Raw genomic sequence first — 17,594 nt, forward strand, 5'->3', positions numbered from 1 at the left:
GCCGGCGCGGCCGGGAGCCGGTTCCGTGGGCTGGGACCTGCCGCGGCCGGCAACGGTCCACAGGGCGAAGGATCCGCTCCCCTTTTACCACGCGGGCGAAGTGTCCGCGGGCCGGGGCGGGCCGGGGCGGGCCGGGCCGCGGGGGCCGGGCCGGGGCCCAGCAGCGGCGGCGGCGCCTCGCGCGCGGCTCCCGCCCGCCGCTCCCACGTGACGGGCCCTCCCCCTCCCGCCCTGTGGCCGCGCGGCGTCGCTCTCCGGGTATTTGAACCGCGCTTCCGCCATCTTCCCTGCGCCCAGTCACTGAGGGGAGCGCCGCGGAGAGCAGCCTCGGGAGAGGTAACGGCCCCGGGACGGCCGCCTCTTCCCTCCGGGAGCGGGGGGAAACGCGGCCGTTCGAACAAGCGTGAGCCGTGGGGATGGCGGTGGCCGATGGCCGCCGCCGGGGAGCGGGGGTAGGAGGTGGGTTGGGTTGCGGGGAGGCTGGGCCCGAGGGAGCGTTGCGGCTGTGAGCCCCGGTTTGTGCGGCGGCCTCTCTGCCCTCAGGAGGGGGGCGGTGGGAGCGGTGCCCTGCGCCAGCCCGGGTGAAGGGCGGGCGAAATCCAGGAGTGGGAATGGAGCGGGGCCTCCGGCGGCCCGAGCCTGCGGGGGGGAGGGGAGGGGAGGCGGCGCGCTGCTCAGTCATGGTGGCTGATGGCGGGGAGAGCGCGTTAGGCCCGTTGGCGGGGGCTGGGGGCAGGCTGCGCTCGGCAGCCCCGGGGGACTCGCTCCGGCCTCTCCCGCTCAGCAGGCGGATTCTGGGGAAGGAGAGGACCCGGGCTCTGGGCGGCTTGCGGAGGCCTTTCCGTGGAGCGAGGCTGCGGTCGGCCTTCGCAGCCGTGCCCTTCGTAGGCCGCGGCGCGGTCTCTCCTTTTCCGAGCCCGAAAGCCAGAGGGGTGCGGCGGCGGCGGCAGCAGCCTACCGTTACGGGGCTCCGGGGGTGGGCGGGGAGGCGCCGCCGCCATTGCCGCGCGCGCTCCCGCCGCATGTGGGGAGACGTGGAGGCGCTTCCTGCCCCATGAATGGGCCCGGGACCACGCGCGGCGGGGCGGGGGGGCGGGGGCCGAGCCTCGGGCTCTGCGCCGGCCGCGCTGACTGGTGCGCAGAGCACGCGCCTTCGGGGGCGCTTTGGGAACCGAAAACGGCGCCCGGCCCCTTCCGGCTGGGCCTTGAATCAGCTCGCCCGTTGTGAGCTCACATGCTGCCATTTCCCCTGCAGACCCAGCATGGCCGCCCAAGGAGAGCCCCAAGTGCAGTTTAAGGTAAGGCGGTGGTTTGGTCTCGGTCGATTTCTTTCGTTCAGTAGAAAAGTAGCGTGAGCGACTCTCGAGTGCCAACGTGGATGGTAGGCTGGCTTTCGAAGTCCTGGTCTGTCCTTAACAGAGCGGTTTGTTTATTCTGGTATTGCATCTAACTTGTACAAAAAGATTCTGTCACACTGTGTCAATCTGATGCTATTTGTAGTTTAGTATAATAAATTTCAGTAATGCTTTGCATATAGAATGACTTTGAAGTTTCAGAAGTGAAGTTCACAGCAAAAAGTGCTTAGAGTGAATTAGAATAGCCTGTTTTCTGTTGTGTGTTAATTGTATAGGGAAGAAAACTTGAAATGCTTCAGAACATAGTTTTCTGGTGTTTTGTGTGGGGTTTTTCTTTGTTACCTTAACAGCCAGAAGTCTTTAAGACTGTTTATGAAAAGCTGTTACTTGTGTTTCTTAAAATACTTGGTCAGAGTATTCCAATTGTTAGTAGTGCAGTTCCTCAGGTGGTGTGTTTTTTTGGTGTGGTTTTTTTTTTTTTAATTGTAAGATTGTGGTGGGTTTCTCCGGTTTGGGTGCTTAAATGAGGGATTCCAAATATGGTCACATTCAGGTTGAAAGCCCCAAATACTCTTGATTCAGTCACTTGTAGTTCAGGGGAACCATATTCACAATGCATTGTAGCTTTCAGCCACAGGAACTACATAAGTCTGACGAGTTACAGTGTGATAGGCTTGACAGATTGGGCGCCAGTACAGTGAGTCTCTTCATGGGGAATTCAGTCTTCTGTTTACAGCATCTTGTAGGACCAAGGTCTTTGTAGTAATAAGTAGTATTTACACTAAAATGATGAAAAAGTCTCTAAAAGTGTATTGCTCTGACTTTGTTGCCTTTATCTATCAACAGCTTGTCCTGGTTGGTGATGGTGGCACTGGTAAAACAACATTTGTAAAACGTCATTTGACTGGTGAATTTGAAAAGAAGTATGTAGGTATGTCTGAAGAAACATTTGAGATCTAATATGTTATAGTCAGAAGTGCAGTTTGTGACTTGCTAAGTGCATTGCTTTTTCTTATTTTTACAGCAACACTGGGTGTTGAAGTTCATCCTCTGGTGTTCCATACTAACAGAGGCCCTATTAAATTTAATGTATGGGACACAGCTGGCCAAGAGAAATTTGGTGGTCTGCGAGATGGCTATTACATCCAAGGTAAGATGTGTGTATGTGTGTGAATATTCTGTACCTCTTCCAGTTCAGTCCTCCATTCCATTCATGTTGGCCACTCTGAAAACTGTCAGTATGACTTGCAGTGATGAGCTGGTTTCTGGGTCTTCAAACTCTTCCTGTAGGTATGGCAATTGCCTTTGCTGGGCAACTTGTGATGATGGAATATTCTAAGATTGTGTTTCAGTATGCCATTGCAGGCTTTGGTATTAGTGAAGAGTAATGGTGCACCTTGAATTACAAGATGTTGCTGATGAAACTCTGTGCTTAAGAGGTGAAAGTGTTTCAGTTAGTACAAATTTGTATCTGTATTAATGTACTGTGCTGAGGCAAGGACTTAAAAAGATTTTTAGATAAGATGATGAGGTTTTACATCTCCGTGCCAGTCTTCTAGTTGTCTTTCTAAAGAAGTACTGACAGTGCCACTTACACTTGCTTGGCCAAGCTCTGTTCTGTGTACTTCAGTCTCCAGTGTGTCTTCAAAATTTGCAGGGGATTATTAGAATTTGACATTGTTGCTTTTCCTTTAGAAGTATCAGGATCAAGTGAAGTCCCTGTGTTCTTTGAAAAACTATTCTGGACAAGGGCATCCCGGGAGCTTGCAGTCCACATTTCAACCTACCTGAAAGCCTCAATAAGATGTCTGAGATTAGTTAAACAGGTGTTAACTAGTTTCTGTAAAATATTTGTGTAAATCAAAGTTGACTTTGTAATTATTGTATATTCTTTTACTGTGCAACACTGTTACCCAGTGGGACAGTTGTGTTGATAAAACTAACTGGTGTTTAAGCCTGAGCACTAAAGATGTGAGATGACACTGTCATGAGCTGAGTTTTGTCGACTTGTGCATCGTACTTGTTAGCAGGACATGGGCTTTCAGAACTGTTAAGCTGAGAGGGAAAAGTTAATGCAGAGGCTTAATTCTTGTGTGGGATTTCTATGGGTACCTCTTCTATTTCCCATCTTAAAAGCAAGTGCTTACTCTCCTCATGTAACTCTTGACTATTCTTCTCTCGCAGCTCAGTGTGCCATCATAATGTTTGATGTAACATCAAGAGTTACGTACAAGAATGTACCTAACTGGCACAGAGATCTGGTACGAGTATGTGAAAACATCCCTATAGTGTTGTGTGGCAACAAAGTGGATATTAAGGACAGAAAAGTCAAGGCAAAATCCATTGTCTTCCACAGGAAGAAGAATCTCCAGGTATGCTGGCATGAGCTTGTAGGGAACAAGTTTGTTGGGTCTGACTGCAGCTGGGTTCTCGGTGGTAATTGAGTGTTCTACCCTTGTCACTACAGGCTGTAGTATTTCAACTTTACATCTGTTGGCTGTTTGAACTTCAGGGAAGTGGGAGGTGATGATGCTAAAGATGCTCATCACTGGTCTTGAGCAGAAGCTATGATAAGTTCTTACAGAGCTTGTGTGTATTTGGCTTTCATTGCTCAGAATCTCATCAGATGACACAGAAATGAGACTAAAGTAGATCTAAGTCACAGGAAAGAGATAAATGCACTACTGCCTCCTGAAAGTTCATCTTTGATCAGCTTGGGTATCTTTTCAGTTGCCAATTTCTGCCTCTTTGCCTGAAACTACATTTCTAGACACTTAAATCATAACTGTTTCTGAGACCATAAACAGAAGTCGTGCAGTCAGAATACTAAGGTAAAAGTAGAGCTGATGATGTGCGTGTTAATCTTGGTCTGCCCTAAATATGTTAGAGAGGTCTTTTTTTAATAATATAATATGTACTCTTTTTTTCAGTATTATGACATTTCAGCTAAGAGTAACTACAACTTTGAGAAGCCTTTCCTCTGGCTTGCTAGAAAGCTAATTGGAGATCCTAACTTGGAGTTTGTTGCCATGCCTGCTCTTGCACCACCTGAAGTTGTTATGGACCCAGCACTGGCAGCACAGTATGAGCAAGACTTACAGGTACGTGACAAAGGTCACATGAGTGCCTGTAACTACTATTTGGACTCCTGGGGCAAATAACTGAACTGGGGCAAATAACTAAAGAACAGTTCTTAAATGTATCTTCTTTGTTCCAGATTGCTCAAACCACTGCACTGCCAGATGAGGATGATGACCTGTGAGGGATGAAGCTGGAGCCCAGCGTCAGAAGTCTAGTTTTATAGGCAACTGTCCTGTGATGTCAGTGGTGCAGCGTGTTTGCCACTTTATTATCTAGCTGAGCAGAACATGTGCTTAATCTTTGGGATGCTGAAAGAGATGAATGGGCTTCGGAGTGAATGTGGCAGTTTAAAAAAAAAAACAAAAACAAAACAAAACAAAAAAAAAAACCACCAAAAACAAAACAAAATGGAAAAAAAAAAAAACCCAAAACAAAAAACTCCATATTTTGGACCTGCATATTTAGCTGTTTTTTGGACTGCAATTACTTCCCCTTTTGAGTTTCAAATATAAGACTGCTGCAGTCACATCAGAGTGTTAAGTGGTAAATCTTGTTTCTGTCATTCCCATTCTTTTTTGTTTAGATAATAAAGTTGTATTTCAAGTATCTAAGCAAGTGAACTTTCATGCATTGTTAGGAAAACTCTTCAAAGTGTCTTCTGTTTTCAATTGAGGCTAATACTTTGTCTCCTGCATTTCTCATCCTGTTCTCCTTTTTCCTCCTGCTTCTCATGTTATGCTCCTCTTGCTAAATCAGAGCTAACAGTTAACCTTCCCTTGGTTTCCTGAAGCATATAATTAAAGCACCTGAGGGAAGCTGAACTAACTGCCAGGTAAAACTAAAGCAGTGAGCACTTGACTGGTAAGTGTGACTGGATCAGCATTCCCATGCAAATGGGAATGTTTGTGGTCTGCAGGGTGTCTTGAGAGAAAAGTGTGTAGTTCAGCTTGCATATGCTACCATTAGATACAGTCTCTCAATTCTCTTAACTTAATATGTTCCACAATATGCCTTCAGAGCTCTATTTTTAGTGGCCAGAAACAAGTGGCATCTAGGTTTGTTAGGTGACTTAAAAGCTGTATCTTTGCATGGAACATCATTCAGTAGAGCTATAGCCAATTAAACTCTCTAAGCATCTTAAAATTCACTAACTAGAAAACAGCTGTAGTTTGAGCTAAAAAGCTCTTGGCTACAAAATGGCATATAAACTGAAACCACATTTATATATAAATATCTAGACTGGACTGTAACTGCACCAAGTTCTTAATTTGAAACTAGCTTACTACAGCACAAATGGTGGAAAACATCAACTTTTAACACTATCTTGTAGAGATTAATCTTGGTCAATATTAGTACTGCTAGTGAACAAGACTTAAGTTTAAGATTCCATTTTTCAGTAGTGTTTGAGTACATGAAGCCTTGAACTCTTCAGTTTTGTATTTTTGGTTTCTTAATAAAGTGGAGCATTTCATTTATTACTTTTAACTTGCATGTTTGTGTACATAACTCCTACTTGAATATTTATTCAACTATTCTGGTACATGGTAGCAAAAAGTGTGGACTATGATTATTCTGCAATACTGTAAAGGAATCATTTTTAAGTTAGTGCAAGTTGGAGTTCTGTGGTTTGGTTTATAGTTGTTTGGGTTTTTTTAGCTAGCTAATAAGCTGAGTTGTGGTATTGAGGACCTGAAACTCAGGAAAATAAGGAATGTCATATGCTTAGTTTGCAAAGAGACAAACTTCCACTTAATGTTCCATTGAATCTTCTTGCTGCATCATCTTGCTTTAACTTCATGTTCTAGGTTCTTGCCTGTAGTGTTTACTAATTTACCTGTGCATATCTTAGTTAATACTGCTAGCATGACTATGCTGCTCCTTTACTAGGTGTGGTAGCTTTCTTGTCTTCAAGCTGTTTGACTTCTGAAAATGCACTGCTCAAAAACACAAACTGATTTAGAAAACATCAGTAGTTCTGCAGTATTGATATGCCTTAGGAGAAGAAAACCCAGCAGCACTGAAGCTGTATTTGTGGTGTTTGACAGTGCGTGTATGGTATCATCTTTACAACTACTGCTGCGCACAGGTACTAGCCTTAATATGAATTCCTACAAAACACCTGAAAAGATTAATGAAAAGTGGAACAGCTGTTTAAAGCTGCTAAATACAACTGCTGTGAGCTTTCCTTTGTAATCTTCAGTGTTACTTCCCAGCCCACAAAAGCTCATCTCTGAAGTAGGCAGTGATACCAGTCCTGCTGTAAAGCAGTCTCTTCAACTTGAAATGTTTTGGGAGTGGAATTGAGTCCTCCTGTTGCAGCATTATACTTGGTTTGTCACATTTAGTCCCTGTTAATCGTTGCTTATAAATAATGCAGGTAGCCTTGATATGCATGTGCAGATTCCTCAGTCGAAGTTCCTTAACTATAACACTTCTAAGAAGCTTTTCACTAGTTGGGTTTAGGCAAAATAAAATTTAGTCAAATAACAAGGAAAATAAAACTTTGATTCTAAGAACCTCTGTACAAAATACATCAGTCTGTGTTAGAGCTCTACCCTTATCAGGACTGAATTGATGAGACAAATCGTTTGGCACAAGACCTACTTTGTTCTACTTGGTGGACTTCTTTATGGTTGGAGCAGATTAATTGTAGTTCTTGTGTTCCTTACACACCATTTGAATTTTTTAAATCTCTGGCTTAAGACTGGTTTTCAGTAACTACTCATTACAGACAATGCTCAGCTTCAACTTTTGAGAGCAGGAGGAGGTGCTGGGCCATTTACTGTTCTGAGTTCTGTGATAAAGCTGTGGGTTTTTAAGTGTCCAAGTTCAGAGGGTTGTACTGGAAGAGTAGCTGCAGAACTGGTGCTGTGCAAAATAGGTAAGGTCAAAGCATTAACTTGAGAAACTGGCGGAGGAAATGTTTTGCTACTTCTCACTGAACCTTTAAATGAAGGAGTGTTAAAAGGTCTCTTAGAAGAACTAGGGTTGCCCTTGGATCTCTCAGGATTTCAACAGAGGATCTTTTTTAGAAACATCGAATGCTTTTCTGTGACAACTGGGAATCTGTGCCAAGAAGGTTGAAGTCTGACTCTCTTAGGCCTGCAAGTTACAATACGTAAAAACTTGTCTTTTTTCTTTAGAAATGGTTCCGTTGTGTTGCTAATACAGTCTTATTCTAAACTAGTGTGGGAAACGGTGCGGAGACAAACTGTTCTGCATTCCCCTTCCTAAAACAGAAATACACGGTTTGGTTGAAGGCAGTTGTTTTCCTGACCTGGACTGGTAGTACTGGTCACTTTTTCTTGCCCAGGTTTTGGCAACGGTTGATTGGGCCCCTAAACCAGGATTGATAGCAATGTCTTACAAGTAACTGAAAAGCTAAATCTGCTGTGCTTTGATCAGTTTGTTTTCACACGGGTGCATTAATTTATTAGACTGGTTTTGTGTATGTGTGATTTTTGCACTGAGCTGAAAAGTTTGCCTTGAAGAGTCTTCCTTTTTCCTAGCACGAGCTGCTACGTGAGCATCCCATGGAGTTCTTCCTTGCATGTGTCCTGTAACACTTCGATCATCCCTGCAAGTAGCCAAAAATCAGGAAACACTTCCAGCTGAGGACTCGTACTGGGAGAATATGAATGACTATGCTGTCCTAGGCCAGTAGCTTTTCCAGACAATTTCCAGGTTGTAACACTGGCAATAGGTGTAGTGATTCTGTCTTCACTGCCCTCTGGTGTGTTGGTAACTGTCCTTGTGGTGCAAGCTGTTGCCTTTCCAGCAAAGAAGGCAAAAAAGACTTGATGTCTCTTTCTGATTAGAGCTCACTTGGCTGCCCGACAAATAATGTAAAGTTAAACTCTGAAGAATGTTATGCTTGAAACAACGGCTTAATTTGATAACCTCTTTAACAGACTTAGTGGGGCTTACTGATGAGCTAAACTGTAGCCTCTTTAGGTATCTAGTTATTGAATACCTGTAGGAGTGTTGAAATGTACGGCATGTTATTTATACCAAGGCTCTAGCAAAGAGCCTAAATCATCTTGGGTTATAGGTTTGAGTGTATGAGGTAAATACTCTTAACGGTTGTGTGGGTAGTTCTAGTTCAGAGTAAACAGATTGTTCAATGAGTGAATGACACTTCCCTGAGAATCCAGTGTTCTACAAGCTGGGTCACTGAGATGAGCCAGTGTTGTTCATATCGGGGCACTAGTTCAGTATAGGAATAGGTTGATTTTTGTTTTACTTTCGGTAGTCATAGTTGATGTCTGTCTTGCTGTTATCCTGAAATTCTGTGATTAAAATTGGATTCCCATATTTCTACTACTTGCTTGAGGAGGAAAAAATTGAAAAAATGAGGATAGATTTCTCTAAATGTTAAACAGAATTTCATATTTGCTAGAACACCACAAAAGTTTTAATGTTTAATCCACTATGTCTGAAGTAATGGTTTTAATATAATTAATATGAACTATTCAAAACTAAATTTCATCAGTATAGTTCCAGGTTACTAGGAGGCAGTGAGCTAGGCTTGCTTTCAGTTGCCTATTCCCTAGGGACTGAGAAGGGCAGCTGAAACAAACTCTAGACAGTCATGAACAGGGAACTCCTAAGGTGGTTGTGATCAGGGACATCTAAGAAGAAACCTTTAACCACTGTCCTTCCTGTTATGATTATTCAAGTGACAAAATCACCGATTATACTCTGGAGTATCAGGATCCTTTTTGATAATAGCTTTTTATATCTTCTGTGCAAAGTGTTAGGCTAAAGATAGCAAATTGAGTGATCAGTATAAATGGTTGCTTGCTTTGAGCTTCTTTTTTTGGGTTAGAGCTTGCATGAGCCAGTGCCACAAATCTGATTCCGCAGTTGTAATACTAATTCCTGTTGCTGCTACTTTATAAGCTTTTCCCTACACCAAACCAGTGGTAAATTGCTGATGACTTTTTTGCATCATGGGAAGCAATGTGTGTTTTGCTTATACTGAGAATATAAAAGAAAGTTAACTTTCCCATCGAACTCTTTCGATGGATTACACCATTAAAAAAACTGTTAAAATTTCCAGTTCTCAGGTTGGGTTTGCAGGATGGGTGTTTAAGGAAGGAGCTCAAGCCAAAGAGGTTAGTTCTATTTATAAATAAAAAGGTGGGTCATAATAAATAAATCTGTCTGCATTTTTTGGCATTATGCATTGCATCTTGATTCTGGATCTAGAATTTTATTTTGTCTCCAGATGTTTTGTTTTACTTGTATACCTCAATTGATGTCTAGTTATAAAATTGATTTCAAACTATAGTAGATGAATATGGTAATTCTTCAAAGATTATATATAAAGAGCTGTTTGAGATGCATCATCTGCCAGTCAGAAGTTCAGAAATTGTTGCCAGGTATTTGAGGGAGGTGAGAGACCAGATGAGAGAGTGGTTCTTAGCTCACTGTTGAAGAAATCTGACGGGGCTTAACAACAACAAAAAATAATCTTTGTTATGGAGATCGAGTGGTTACTGCGCAATTCTTTTCTCTTCTAGCAAGTAGACTGTGGGGTAGTTCGAGGCTTGACTGAAACTCTTCTCCGGGGCAGGAAAGCAGGAGGTTTGCACTCGTCTCTGGGACAAAACCGGGAGGATGGCTTCTGTGGTACCAGCTCCAGCCACGCGGTGGGGCACATCGTCTGTGGAGCTGCTTTGCTCGACTCGTTAAATCGAAATACACCTCTTGGGGATGCGCAAGTGTTGTGTATTCAGGAACGAAGCAACGTGGATGATTTTAGGTTTATTAACAGTAGCAAATAGCTATAAGGTATGTGCAGTAGTAGATGCTGCTTGAGAACTTACTGCTCCGTTTTAAAACAATCTTTTATAAGTGTCACATCCCCAGACAAGGGAGATGAGTCAGATTTGTATTTTTATTTGTTGCAAAATAAGAGAAATATAATTGGGCTCTTAATAAGGTTATTCCTTCTCGAAGTTAAATCCGCTGAAAGTGTGGAATAGACTGAGTGAATTACAGGAGGACTTTTGTTACCCTAAAGCTGTTAGCGTGACTAAGCTTAGGCACTGCCATCATGTACTTTCTCATGTATTCCTACTCTTCTGCAAATTTAGGTTTAAAAAAAAAACAAACCAAAAATAAGAGTGTACTATATGGAACCCTGATAATTGGCATTGAATTAAAGTATAGCTTTACCTGGGGGGAAAACCAAATATCCATGCATGAAGTGCTGATCAGCTAACCTTGATGCAAAACAAAAATCTGGTGAGGAATGTGCAATAGCACAGTACTGTGTCATGTAATTCATGTTCGATCTTGTAGTCAAGTTACAGTAGGAAAAGCAAAGTGAACAGAAAGCTTGAAGGATTGGTATCCTGAGTCTTATAGTTCTTCTTTTGCTGTAAAGAGACTGTAAATAAGGGAGAGATGTTCCTCCACCTAGACCTTCAAATTTAAATTTAGGGTGGCTGGAAGAACTGCTCTGACAGTTTTCTCTAGTTATGCTGGAGAATGCAATCTTTAAAAAGTTCCTCAAATGCACTCTGCGTATTTTGTAAGTGATAAACTGCATCCATGCTGTCCAGCCGAGGTCCCTGCTTCAGAGTGTGGAACAAGCAGTTGACTGGCTCTACACAGGCAAATTCTGAGCTGATGTAGTACTCACAGAACTAATGGCAGCTCTTGCACAGGAGATGCCTGGGCCCTGTGGCACAAAACCACGGTGGCATCTTTGGAAACAGCTTAGACTGCGAGTAAGATAAAGTGACAAGCAAAATGTTGCATTAGACTGTGAGATGACACCTCTGAAAAGGGCCGAACCTGTGGAGGAATGTGAGGGAACTCAAAAGCAGGAAGAAGAAAGCATGCACACAAGTTGGGCCACCAGAAAAGATGGAGAATAGATGAAGACATAAACTGTGACTAGAGAACAAAATGCTCGTATGCTAGTAATGTGAAAGCATGACAAGCTAGTAGCAGTAATACTTAATGGCAATCTGTTATTAGATATCAAACCAAATAGAAGAAAGCACTAGGGGGAAATAAATAGACAGGTTGGAGAAGAAGGGAAAATGCCAAAATCTGGCAACTGGGAACTTCACTAGTTGGTTCTCCACCACAGAGAATTTAAAAGACCAGCTTGGTATCCAACAAATTGCAAGAACTCCTTGTTACCCACCCACGAGAGAGGCTGATCACGCTCCCCCGCTCTGCTGGAAAGCGCTTTAGGTAGTGCTGACAGGATACAGTCACAAAAAGCTTTAAAGAGAAGAAATGGACCTAATGGAAAATTTAGTTTGTTCCATCACTAATCTTTGTTGTGCCCAGGTCAGTTGACTTTACTAGAACTTCCGTGGTTTAAATAGAAGCTGCTAGAGAAAAATCTACTTTAACACCCCACAACTTGAAGATTCCTTGTCGGGTAGAGTGTTTTGCCACTTTATTGTAGGTGAATAACTTGAATTTTTCCAGACTGGGTGTTCAGTAAACAGCAGGAGGTTTTAGTAACATGCCAAGGATAAATATGATTTAGGTATGTAGCATAATCTTTGTTGCATTTTGAAAGTCTTACACCCTGGGGCAAGCATTTTTCTCTTACCTGTTTTTATCAGTCCTTTCAGTTGACTACTTTTGCAAGTGTTCTTCAAGTGCTTTGGGAATAGGCTGTGAAAGGGGTAGGTGCTGTCTTTTTGACAGGTATGTATACAGCACCTTGTGCAGCTAAGATGGTGTCCTGACCTGGAACTTTCAGTACAATACATGTGAAATATAATATTTACATGAAAAATAGTATTTTATATCAGCCTTACGTAATAAATGCAAATGAAAGCATAAAGGTCTGAAACACCTTCTGCCTTTTCAAAACTCACAGAAGAAAAAATGCTCTCTGCTTGGGTTAATTACACTTAAAAAATTTATTTGTTTTTGACGGTTGCTGTTGACCTCTGTTGAGTGGATACTTGCTGCTAGTGGTTTACTGCTATCAGGACTAATGCTTCTATTCTCTGAGCAAAGGGGAAATCCTACTTCTAAACACATGGCTTATGTCACTGGTTATTTAAAATCTTAAGTTTTGTAATGACATTTTCGCAGGTAATGACTTGACTACAGAACTGTATTTTCCTTATTAAATTCTACAGATGTGAATGATGTGGTAGGTGTTCCTTGATGATTCTATCTCCTTTTCACCGCAGCTGACTTTGTGCTAAAAAAGGCTTAGAGCCCAAGAGAAGGGAAACAATCTCTTAAAATCAGTATTTCTAACTAATTAGAAAGGAGCTAAAGAAGGTCACATCAGCCATCTTTAGATGCAAGTGACATCTGAAAGTGACAGTTATTTAAGGAGCTTATGAAAATCACTGAGAGATTGACAAATCCTCTAGTAAAAGAGGGGATTTTATGTCTGTATCCTATCCTTTTTCATAGCCAAAATCTCATCTTGAATGATTGATTTAGTTTGCTTTCCTGCAGTATACATTAAGAACAGTTGCAGATACAAATGGGTTTTTTTCTTTTATTGTTTTGAAAACTTGTTTTTAGCCAGTTCCATGATTCCAGGGTGTGTCTTGTGGTTTTAGGATCTTTGGGATGGCTGTTGCAGCCAACAGATGTAAGTGATTTCTCTAGTCAGATTATTAAGTATTGCAGCAGAATGAGGAACAAATCAATAAGAGTCGTGGTGGTCAAGAGGATGCACGGAAGAGAATCTGTGCCTGGGTTTGGTTTATGTATTGACCTTTTTCTGTCAGCGGAGAGCTAAAATTCCAAGACTCAGTACCTGAAATTGTGGGGCTTAGTCTGGATCTTAATTCTGAATTTCAGAATTTTCATGCTTTTAAACTAATATGTTGCATTTCAGATTTGATGGCTTCAGATCTTAAGAGTGCAGATTTGGAAGCTACTGCCAACATTTTTGCCAGCTCTCCAGTTTCTGTCCCCACCCTCTCATTGCTTTTGCCACTTAGATCTAACGTAAGAAACTACAAAAGACAGGAACTGTGTTATTCCCCATAGAATGAAAAGTCTCTAATATGTATATCTATAATAGGCTCAGATGTTCTTAGTGAGTAGTAATTTGCAGATTGGCTTCTGGGTGTATTCTCCATTTGTGCTAGTAAACTTGTTCCATAAAGCAGTTGAATGAAACTTCCATGGAATTGCATTTACCCAAATGAGCAAGAGTGAATTAAGTAAGATTGTAAGAAAAACTGGCACAAATTCTAAAGGTGAGATTTTATCATGGTGAAATACTTCTGTAATTATGAAAATCTGACTACCTGAACAATACCAAAAATACGCAGTTACAGGCAGTGGCTTTTTAGCAAATAAGATTTGGCTTATAAATTTTTTTGTGATTAATGTTTTATTTATACAATTATCCAATTTTATTTAAGCATGGCATTAAGGCTCAGATAATCAAAGATTTGATTAAATTCAATCTTTGGGATTTGCACAAAAGCCTAAATAAACTATTTTGCAAAAATCAAATGCTTTCTTCAGTGTATGGAGTAAGATGTTCAAGGCACTACCGCAATGCAATAAAAGTCAAATAGACAGGATGATACAGTAAATAGACAATAATCCAGTAATTTAGTAAATGGGACATCATCCAAAGAGAACCTTAAACATATAGTTTATTGCATAATACTATTCACCTGCTTACTCTCTTTGAATCATCAGGCTCTTCATCTTTTCAAAAAGAATAGATAAATTAAATCAGCTTACATATATAGCATGATAAAAGTATTTTCATCTGATTAGGCCTAAATTTTTATTGCCAAAAAGCTGTTACTTTGTTTTCTGGCATCGACTAGCAACTTCTCATTTTCTTAATTAGAAAAATACTTTTTCATGATAGCATTAGCCTTGTTGAATTAGCTCCAGGATTTTTGTTTGTTTGCCTTCATTTTTAACTTCGGTTTGTCCTTTTCATTATAATCAACTCAAAGAAAATTTCGTGCAACATTTACATGAGTAATCTACTTTCTGACTAATTTTGCTGAAATATCTTTTACTACTTGATGTGTCCTAGGGGCCAGAGTCATGCAGCAGCCACTGCCACCCTTTGATCACCTTTTGTTAGATGGTTTTGTGCAAATAAGGACTGTAATGCCTGAAATTCTCCTACTCTATGAAGCTTTTTTCATAGCTGTTGTGATTCTTTGCTGATCTGAGAAGCGTTTGAGTTGTTCAGCAGCAGCTGTCTTTGTGCAGGTGGATTCCTAGCAGAGTCAGGGGCGCAGTTAATTGCTCATGAAGTAGCTTGTTACATCATATGTTATAGTTGCTTGTTCAGCATTAAGTTTTTGCTATTGAAGGTCATAACTTTGAGAAGCTGCACTTTCTCAAGAATCATCCTACTGTTAATCACAGTGATACAGATGCTAATAAAATCTGTATGTATTTATAACTGTTTCTCATGCTAGTAAAATTTGTGTCCCTCCCATACTGTGCATTCTTCCAAAGGCAGTACTAGCTTGTGTAGCCTGTACAAAATCTTTATTCACAATCTTTTCCCATAAGATCTAGAAAGTCATGCTTTTATTCTTTATTAAAATTGTTCTTTATAATGCCTCAAGGGTTTTTGTTGGGTTATTTTTTGCTATGTATTGGAAACTCAAGGTTAATCTATTTCAGGATTTACACTGAAAATATTAGTGTTGATACTAGCCAAAATGAATAGTGTTTGAATGAAAGGGAAAATACACAAATATATCAATGATCTCAGTCATAGAATCATGGCAAAATACAGTTGGAATGGACCAAAAGAAATAATTTAGCTCATCCTCGTGCTGCAAGGTAAGACCGACTGTTTTCATAGTATCTCTGACAAGAGGTTGTCCATCCTGTCCTTCAAGACATCCAGTAACAGAGATTGCACAGACCTTTGTCCTTAGCCCCTGCAATGGTCTACACTAATACCAAGCCTTGCTACCTCTTACTCCTCTTCAGTGAATGTGAGAACCAGATTTGATTCTTTTCACATGACCAAATTTCTCTCTACTTCTTGGCTTGTCACTCTTGACTCCTGTTCTGCTGGGGACGCCCCCCCAAGCACACCAATTTTTAATTTTTTTTTCCTCTTAAGAATGACCTGCTCAGCCATCTGTTTCTTAACTTGCATTTATGTAGTAAGTTATTTGTATATAAAGATGGAACATGCATCTACTCATGTTTTATTGTTTTGACAGTTGTTGCATCTAAGTTTGAGACCCAGAAGAGACTGTTAGTTCTAGGCAGTGTATGAACCTTGGAAATCAGGGCTCTTTTCAGGAAACTTCAGGTATATGAGTTAACTTGTAGTCAACAACCCCACCTCTCCAGACAACAACAGCAAGAAAAACCCCAACATCTTTTGAATAGATGACAATTTTATTTCACATCTACCCTTAAATTTTGTATTGGCTTCAAATGCAAAAATAATCATTTGAGTTTTGTAGCTCAAAGTACTGAGTATTGCACAAGGAGTGATAGAGGTGAAGCTGTAGCAAGCTTTGGGCTAGCGTAGCAACAAAAGCTGGTTGGATCACTGGAGGTAATAGATCATGTTTGCTGGCTTGTGCCATCTACAGTATTTTTGTTTCTGCTGCTATATGGGCTACAGCCACACTTCTGTTGTTACGAAAACATAACCTTAATGTCAACTATACAACCCTTTTTTCTAATAAAAACATTCACACATGATTTATTAATTTCAAAGTTTCAATGTAAAAAGAACAACTAATGCTGCTGGCCAATTGTTGCAGTTCTAGAGAAAACTAACCTGAACCCCCCATTCTGTTAAATTGGCTGTTTCAGTGGGAAAGTGCTAAGAGGAAAAAAAGGAACCAAATACTTGCATGTTGGGTGTGGTGGGGTTTTTTTCCTACCATTCTAAGAACATGGCTACATGTATTTCAAATATGTTCACTTGTACGCATCCACAGTTCAGGGGATGTTCCAGGGAGAGAGCACAGTATGGTAACATGAGATGATGGCACATCCACAAGAATAAACACTGACAAACAGTTTTCAAAATAAGAATGAAAATACCCCTCAGCTGTATATTTTGGTTTTGAGTAGAATTGCAGAGTCCTGAGTTATGAAAGCAGAGGAGGCTGTGCATGTTTTCAGTTTAAATAAAAGTTATTGTAGACTTGATTTTTCACTGGTAGTTAAGTATAGCCCTGATGTGCATTATGTAAGGGATAACAATGAAGAGGGGTGTGTAGTTGTTAAATGCCTGAGAACAGGCGCTGTGTAATTCTTCCAGCACACAGGAGAAGTGCTACAGTATGTCACTGCAGCCATACTTGCACTCCATCCCATGAGGAAAAGAGAGAATTTGTGTGCTGGAAACCTTAAGAAAGCAGGACTCAGCCTTTTCTGCTTCATCTCCATCCAATACATCAAACATGTTAATACAGCGATGATACTATTTAAAATAATCAGTTGTTGCTTTTTAAGGCAACATTTGGCAATTTATGCAACAATTTTCTGACTCTGAGCTTTGTGTTCTCCTGCTTTTCTCTAGAACCAGGGAGCTACGGTGTTATATTTTTAAAGTGAGTCTTCCATAATTACTTTGCCAATTAGTATTGCCTAGCATCATGATTTTATTGTAATGCACCAGGGAAGGAAACATTATTCAATCTTTTTGAAAGTGGTGCAGCTGGCAAATTATTTTTTTGTTTGTTTGTTTTCCCCTCTATGAAGATGTTATTAAGCCTGGAACAATGGCTATCTTTTGAGGGTGTTAAATCATACCTGGAGAAAGCTGTCCTTCTGAGGAAGAAGAATTTGCTGAAATTGAAAGCTGCTGCTTCAATAACAGTAGTTTTAAATAAGCAAAACTTGGGAGAATACAGCAAATGTGCTGGAACTGCTAATCATAATATTTAAACAATGTGCAGTATTTTGTTCTGGATAACCAGTTCAACTCTTCAAATCACATAATCTTAATTTATATTGTAAATGAAAAATTACACTATAAAAATACAAGCTAGTTCACGAAGTGCTAAGTTTTTTGAGGTACCTAAATAAAAGTCATTACCTACATATAAAATACTTCGAGAGAAGTATTTGCAGCCAATTCACTCTCGTGATCATTTTCAGTTCCCTTGCTGAAAGAAGACATGAGAGGCTGGAAAAGGAAAAAACCCAATCTCTCAAAATATAGTACTTTAAGTGCTG

The 17,594-nt window shown here is 40.9% G+C and overlaps 1 protein-coding gene across 1 annotated transcript; it reads left to right on the forward strand.

The window, feature by feature from the left end:
• Window positions 1-217: 217 nt before the first annotated feature.
• RAN (RAN, member RAS oncogene family) lies at window positions 218-5,921 on the forward strand. The gene is made up of 7 exons (XM_074920816.1): window positions 218-336; window positions 1,256-1,298; window positions 2,202-2,286; window positions 2,380-2,505; window positions 3,540-3,727; window positions 4,286-4,456; window positions 4,573-5,921. Exons 2-7 carry the CDS (start codon window positions 1,263-1,265, stop codon window positions 4,615-4,617), a joined length of 651 nt encoding a protein of 216 aa, XP_074776917.1. The 5' UTR covers window positions 218-336; window positions 1,256-1,262; the 3' UTR covers window positions 4,618-5,921.
• Window positions 5,922-17,594: the final 11,673 nt, after the last annotated feature.

The sequence above is a fragment of the Athene noctua genome, chromosome 17 (assembly GCF_965140245.1).
Source record: "Athene noctua chromosome 17, bAthNoc1.hap1.1, whole genome shotgun sequence".
Classification (NCBI taxonomy): Eukaryota; Metazoa; Chordata; class Aves; order Strigiformes; family Strigidae; genus Athene; species Athene noctua.